At 44.0% G+C, this 6,672-nt stretch overlaps 1 protein-coding gene across 1 annotated transcript; it reads right to left on the reverse strand.

Annotated features, from left to right (window-relative positions):
• Positions 1-3,792: 3,792 nt before the first annotated feature.
• On the reverse strand, positions 3,793-5,836 carry LOC101173877 (cartilage intermediate layer protein 2). Its single transcript, XM_004075125.3, has 8 exons — positions 5,812-5,836; positions 5,689-5,730; positions 5,427-5,520; positions 5,306-5,335; positions 4,987-5,158; positions 4,768-4,877; positions 4,496-4,664; positions 3,793-4,081 (listed from the first exon to the last, which is right to left on the reverse strand). The coding sequence occupies exons 2-8, from the start codon at positions 5,698-5,700 to the stop codon at positions 3,991-3,993; spliced, it is 678 nt and encodes a 225-aa protein (XP_004075173.1). The 5' UTR covers positions 5,701-5,730; positions 5,812-5,836; the 3' UTR covers positions 3,793-3,990.
• Between the last annotated feature and the right edge of the window lie 836 nt (positions 5,837-6,672).

Here is a 6,672-nt window from a genome sequence, read left to right on the forward strand (position 1 = left end):
GTAGGCCAGATTCTTATGGTCGGTCCACACAATGAAAGGTTGGATACCTACCTCCAGCCAATGCCGCCACTCCTCCAGTGCCAGCTTGATGGCCAGCAGCTCACAATTACCCACGTCGTAATTATGTTCAGCTGGAGAAAGTTTCCGGGAGAAGAAGGCGCAGGGTTTGAGTTTACCCGAAGTGTCTTCTTTCTGGGAGAGCACAGCCCCAACCCCAGTGTCGGAAGCGTCTACCTCCACAATAAACTGTCTCGTGGGGTCAGGTTGAATAAGAATGGGAGCCGTACTAAACAGGGACTTGAGAGTGTCGAAGGTGGCCTGAGCCTCAGGATTCCATTTATAGGTCTTGGAGAGGGAGGTTAATTGAGTGAGGGGAGAAGCAATACTGCTGTAATTTCTTATGAACCTCCTATAAAAGTTGGCGAACCCCAGAAATTGCTGAAGCTTCTTGCGGGTTTCCGGAGGTTCACACTGGGACACGGCTTTGATCTTAGCCGGGTCCGGACGGATACTGCCGGCCTCGAGAATGTAGCCAAGGAACTGGATAGAGGGGACGTGAAATTGACATTTTTCGGCCTTATCAAAAAGCTGATTCTCGAGGAGTCTGGATAGGACTTGGCGGACGTGGTTTTCATGCTGAATGGGGTCCTGAGAGAAAATCAAAATATCGTCGAGATAGATAAAGACGAAACGGTTAACGAAATCCCGGAGGACGTCATTAACGAGTCTCCGGAAGACCGTGGGGGCGTTGGTAAGACCGAAGGGCATGACCAGGTATTCGTAGTGGCCCAAGGGAGTGTTAAATGCGGTTTTCCACTGGTCACCCTCTTTCATACGGACTAAATGGTAGGCGTTATGGAGATCGAGTTTACAAAAAATTTGAGCACCTTGAACAGAGTCAAACACAGAACTAATGAGAGGAAGAGAGTATTTGTCCTTGACCGTAATCTGATTTAGTTCTCGGTAATATATACATGGTCGTAAAGTTTTGTCCTTTTTTTCAACGAAAAAAAATCCGGCACCAACTGGAGAGGAAGACGCACGGATGTGACCGAAAGAAAGTGCCTCATGGATGTAAGACTCCATGGCTGCTTTCTCAGGGCCAGAGAAGTTAAACAGGCGACCTTTAGGCAAGGAAGCCCCCTGGAGGAGTTCTATGGTGCAGTCGTAAGGTCGGTGAGGCGGCAGGGAATTAGCCTTAGATTTGCTGGAGACTGCTCTGAAGTCATGATAACAACAGGGTACAGACGAGAGGTCAATATGTTCATAAATAACGGTGTCAGCGGGGAACATCGCTGGTATAGCTGACTGGAGGCAGTTAGCAAGGCAGAATGCACTCCAGGAAATAACACGTTGGTGGACCCAGTCAAACTGAGTATTGTGGGTCTTAAGCCATGAGTAACCCAACACGACTGGATTTTGTGGAGCGTGACTGACGAAGAATTGGATGTACTCGTGCTGATTACCTGAGGTAATGAGCTGCAGGGGTCTAGTACGGTGGGTGATCAACGAGAGAGGTTGACCCCCCCAGTCCGGCAGCCTTAATGGGGATTTCTAAGGGTTCTGTGGGTGACGAGAGAGATTTAACCAGTTCTAAACCAATAAGGCTTTGCTCAGCCCCGGAATCAATTAAAGCCTGAGGCTTGGTGATCGCCATCTTAAAACATAACTTGACAGGAATGTAACAAAAGTCCTTGGGAGTGGGAGCGACAGACTTACCCGCCTGCGGCCTGTCGTCTAGCGGGGGGTTCGGGAGTTTAAACGGAGCTGACATTGGGAAACCTGGTGAACGTGATTTCCACAGTAGAAACACAACCCCTCTTCTCTGCGCTTCTGCCGCTCTTCTGAAGACAGCTTGGAATGGCCAACCTGCACGGGCTCCACTGGTGGTTCGCGTGGTATGGGTGGAGGAAACTCAGCAGGATGGGCTGTGAACGGAGACAGATTAGCAGGTGGCTGCTTACGAGGTAGCGAGTTGCCTTCATGTTGACGTTCTCTGAGGCGGGCGTCGGAACGTAACTCAGTGGAAACTAGTTCTTCAAATGATGAAGCTTCAGGCTGAGTACACAAGTGATCTTTTATATTATCATTAAAGGATTGGTAAAAAATACCTCTAAGCGCTGGGTCAGAACATCCAGCCTCCACTGCTAGGATCCGGAAATCTATCACATGGTCGCTGACAGATCGATTGCGTTGCTTGAGGCTCAACAATCGTCTGGCTTCTCCCTGCTTTCTTGGCTGATCAAAAACAAGTCGGAACTCACCAATGAATCTTTCAAAGGGGAGATGAGAGATGGGATTGGCCGCCAGGAAGGCTTGGGCCCACTGCAGCGCTTTACTCCTGAGGGAATTGACAATTAGCGTTGTTTTGCTGTGGTCCGAGTGGTAGAATCGGGGGGCCTGTTGGAATAGGAGTTGACATTGTAACAACAAACTCCTGCATGCCTCTACGTCACCGTGAAATGGCTCCGGTTGTAATCTGTAGTTTTCCGGGGTCGAGGCGGAAGCGGAAGCAGTCAGGTTGCTGGAAGGCGGAAGTGGGGCTGGAGCTGCGGAGCTGGATTGTTGTCCAGTTAATTCTAACAGAGTCTGCGTCATACTTTCCAGACGGCGAAATAAATCCTGCTGGGCGGAGGCCATTTGGGTCAATGCGTCGGCTTGACGTTCTGGCATGATACCCTGTTGATTGACTGCCAGGCGGAGTCCTTGTGGGTCAGCTGGGTCGGGGTTTTGGCCAGTCCGTTCTGTCATGATCAAAACACAAGGCGGACCAAGGTGCTGGAACCCGGAAGGAAAAGACCGGTAAGTGGTTGGTAAGTAAAGAGATTTATTTTATCAGATCTTTTATTCAAATATGAACCCTCGCAGACCCTGAGATCCCGTGGCACTGATCTTCTAACCATTCTGACTGTAAAAACCAAAACCTACTGAGATGTATCTTATCAGCACTATGGCCCTCATTTATGTAACAGCCTGCCGGAGGACTTAGAGCCACAGAGCATAGTTGCTTTTAAGAAAAGGCTCAAGATCTTTTAAACCTGGCTTTTGGCTAAATTTCCTACTTTTATTATTTCATTTATTTATTTGGTCTTTATTTATCTATTTTATCTTGTTTTATAAATTTACACTAGATTATTAACCATTTATTTTAATATTCCTTATTTCAATGTTTTATTGTTTATTGCTTTTATCAGTGGGTTAAGTTTAAAATCTCATTTTTATTTTTATTTCCGGTGCTTCCTCATTTGGGAGATCTCCCTCTGGGTCGCCTGCTGTTCGGCCACTGCAGCTCTAGATGGGGACAGGCGTCGCCACCTAGCCGTGGTGAAGCTGGTCCCCACCTGCGATGCTGCATTTGGCTGGCTATGCAGCTTTTCACAGAGAGGGAGGTCCCAAATATTAGCTTTTCTAACAACCAACTTTTTTTTTGTGCTCAGCCTATTTCCACATGTCTATCCACATCAGTTAGGGGGTGGGAGGTGGGAAAGGGGTGGGGGGTTGTGTTTAGGTCTGGGGACAGGTTTATTTAAATTTTTGTGCTCGTGTTTATTATTTATTTTGTTTTGTCTTAAGCACTTTGTTTTATTTTTTTTTGTAGGAAAAGTGCTATATCAATAAAGTTTGATTTGATCTGATGTGAAAAAGAACTTGTGTGGGAAGATTTTGCATTCCCAGACACAAAACGGAGAAACTTCATCCAAATCCCTCCAGAAATTTCCACTTTCCTGCAGTTCGGACATCGACCTTATTCTTTTAATACATCATTCAGGGCGGAACAAAACCACTACATAGTTTATGCTCTTCAATCACGTTTATTTTTCTGATTTATAACACACAGAGGGAAAAAAACAGAAGAAATTTACCCTTTTTACCCACACCGAATCAATAATAGGAAAAAAAATCCCTAAAAGAGATATCGGCTTCAAGGATGGACAGAGAGAACAGAGAGGATCCTTCATGCTCTCCTCATCAGCCTGGAGTCAAGGCTCACTAGCAGCATCCAAACCGGACCTTGTAGTCCCAGCACTTCTTGAACGTTTGGTCTTCGTTGCGGCAAACAAAGCCCTGGGTTGGGTTATAGCTAAAATAATGGAAGCAACAATAACGGGTTAGTAAATGTTTTTTTCCTTGATGTTGACTTGAAGGTACCTTTTGACAATCATTACTTGTGTTTCTACTCTGAAGAACATTCCCAGACTGCTTTGAGCTGTCTAAGTACAGCAGTTTTTAGTCTGTACTGTGTCATTATAATATTATCTTCCATTTTCCTTTACATGTGATTCAGACACATCAATTTAAAACCAACTTCAGTATCATATTTATAAAAGTTTTTTGATTTAAAGTCATGAAGTAGTTATAATGTGTTCAGGTTGTTGCAGCGCTGTATTTTTGTCAACTTAGTGGAGTTTTTTAAGCTCCAGGGACAAAACTGAAAACTCGGAAATGTCAACAAGTCTCTGAATTTGCACTTGTTTATCAGCTAATGGATACTCACATGTAGATGTTATCCCCTATGAAGGAGGCTAACAGGGATTTGGGTTTAGCCTGGATGTGCTGAGGAGTTTCACAGATCTTCCCTGGGTTTTCTGTCCTCAGGTTGCTCAAGAGCTCCCAGTCTCCAGTTCCAGAGGGATCGTCTCTATCGAACCACTCGGTCCAGCACACTGCAGCCAAAACAAACAGAATTTCTCAATGTATTTCTGGACACAAGTGAGGAAAGTGGACATGGAAGTTGGCAAAAGCTGCACAAATGATCTGTAACAGTACCTTTTTTAGAACAGTAAGCAGAGGGGCAGCTGAAGCGAACTCTATAATCCTTGCACATCCCTTGTTTTTGGTCTTCATTTCTGCAGACGAATCCTGATGTTTTGTCATACCTGAAAGAAAATAAACTCAATGTTTCGACTCCTTGGGAAAAATTAAATATCTAAATCATTCACATGGGATGAAGCTGCCTAAACAGAGAGCCCTGCATTCAATACTTACTTATAGAAGACTTCTCCTGTCTGTTTTGCAGGAGTCCCAGACAGAGTTGTGGCTTCAACGTCTACTGGATTTGGGCAGATTTCATTGGGGTACTGCTTCAGAAGGTCTGAAAGAGTCTCCCAGTCTCCAGTTCCAGAAGGATCGTCTCGGTCAAACCACTGGGTCCAACAGTCTGGAAGAAGGTTCTTAAGATTAGATAATTTGAACACAGAACCCTGTTATATTTGTATTTAGTCAGAACACGACTGTATTTGACAAGTCAATCATCATGTCTAAAAACAGATGAAAAGTCTACAAAAGATTTAAAAAATATGCTTACAGTATTCAGAGGAAAAAACGGACTTTGGTTCTATGAAAGCAGTGAGAAAATAAAGAACAGGTTGTTAGCATCAACAGTTTGAGTGTTACATTAGGTTCTTTCATTGATCAGCAAACACCACCTTCAGGGGGCTCACTGCTCGGGGGAACTGAATCTTCAATAGGTCGACCTCCAAAGGATGGTGTGACAAAGGTCACCACCAGAGCAATGGTCCACTGTTAGCGGAAACAGAAACAGTTGAGAGTGCAATGGAACATTTTCCAACATGTTCTTAAAGGGATCTACTTTATTTAATATAATGCTGATAAATGATGAAAAACCAAAAATTCCCAAAGATCTCCAGTAGATGAAAGTCAAAAGGTAAAATAAAAAGTTTAGATTACCAGTTTGATCATGGTTGCAGAAACAAAAGTTTCCTTTTTAACCTGATTTTGGACAAACAAGTAAACAGCATGAGCACAGTGATATTTATGCAATGGAAAATGTTTCTTTGTCATGAAACTCACCCACAGGATCTCCAAGCAGAAGATGCAGGCGTCTGATCCACTGGCCTTTTATACCCGCTCCTCCACCCCCTCCTGCAAATACCTAATGATCTCCAACATTTTAGTGGTTACTTCAAACTAGTTCTACTGCATTTTCTAGTGATGGGCTTAGGCAACACTAACGTGTCGTTTCACGTGTCAAGCTCTTAAATTGAAACCCGTGTCGGTGCGTGTATCGCTTCAGGAAAATACAGCCACTGCGTGTCATCTACCCATCACTAGCATTTTGTTCATCTTGATGTTTGTAAGAGGTGAAAACATGCACAAACTGGTCAGGGAGGCTAAAACTGTCAAATCATTTATTTAAATGGCTGTATTGGCTTCTTCAGTGCTTTCCAAATTGTTATGGAAATTGTATTGAAGTGTCAGAAAGAGGAAAGTCTTTGTTTTTCAATTTATCTCATGGATGATATTGTGTCTTTGGGCACTTTGGATCACTGACATCAATCTCAGACACCCGTAATAAATAGCTTGGCAGGTGATTAAAGGAAAAACTACTAAAGAAGGACGTTCCACATTATTAAGCAGACCAACATTTTCAAGCAATAAGGGAAAGAAAAAGGCTCTTTCTGCTGCTGAAAACCTGTAGTTTTTACATAATAGTTAAATGCTTTGGACAAGGTATGAAAACCTTAGTTATTTCAGGAAAACTTAAGTGTGATCATCAACCATGGATGGACCCCATGGATGGAGTAGTGGGTGGTTGGTTGATGGCCACCATGTCCCTACAAGGCCACGACATTATCCATGTTTTGGGGAGAGAGCTGATCAGCCTGCTAAGGGTCTCTGAAGGTGTGTAAATGGCGTCTGAAAAGTAGGTGG

Source organism: Oryzias latipes, chromosome 12 (assembly GCF_002234675.1).
Source record: "Oryzias latipes chromosome 12, ASM223467v1".
Classification (NCBI taxonomy): domain Eukaryota; kingdom Metazoa; phylum Chordata; class Actinopteri; order Beloniformes; family Adrianichthyidae; genus Oryzias; species Oryzias latipes.

What these genes read in the sequence shown, in the direction of transcription:
- LOC101173877 (XM_004075125.3), bottom strand. An exon ending in CGTTTTTTCCTCTGAATACT is followed by an intron (nt 5,159 to 5,305) that starts GTAAGCATATTT and finishes ACCTTCTTCCAG; the next exon opens with ACTGTTGGACCCAGTGGTTT. An exon ending in ATAGGGGATAACATCTACAT is followed by an intron (nt 4,082 to 4,495) that starts GTGAGTATCCAT and finishes CCATTATTTTAG; the next exon opens with CTATAACCCAACCCAGGGCT.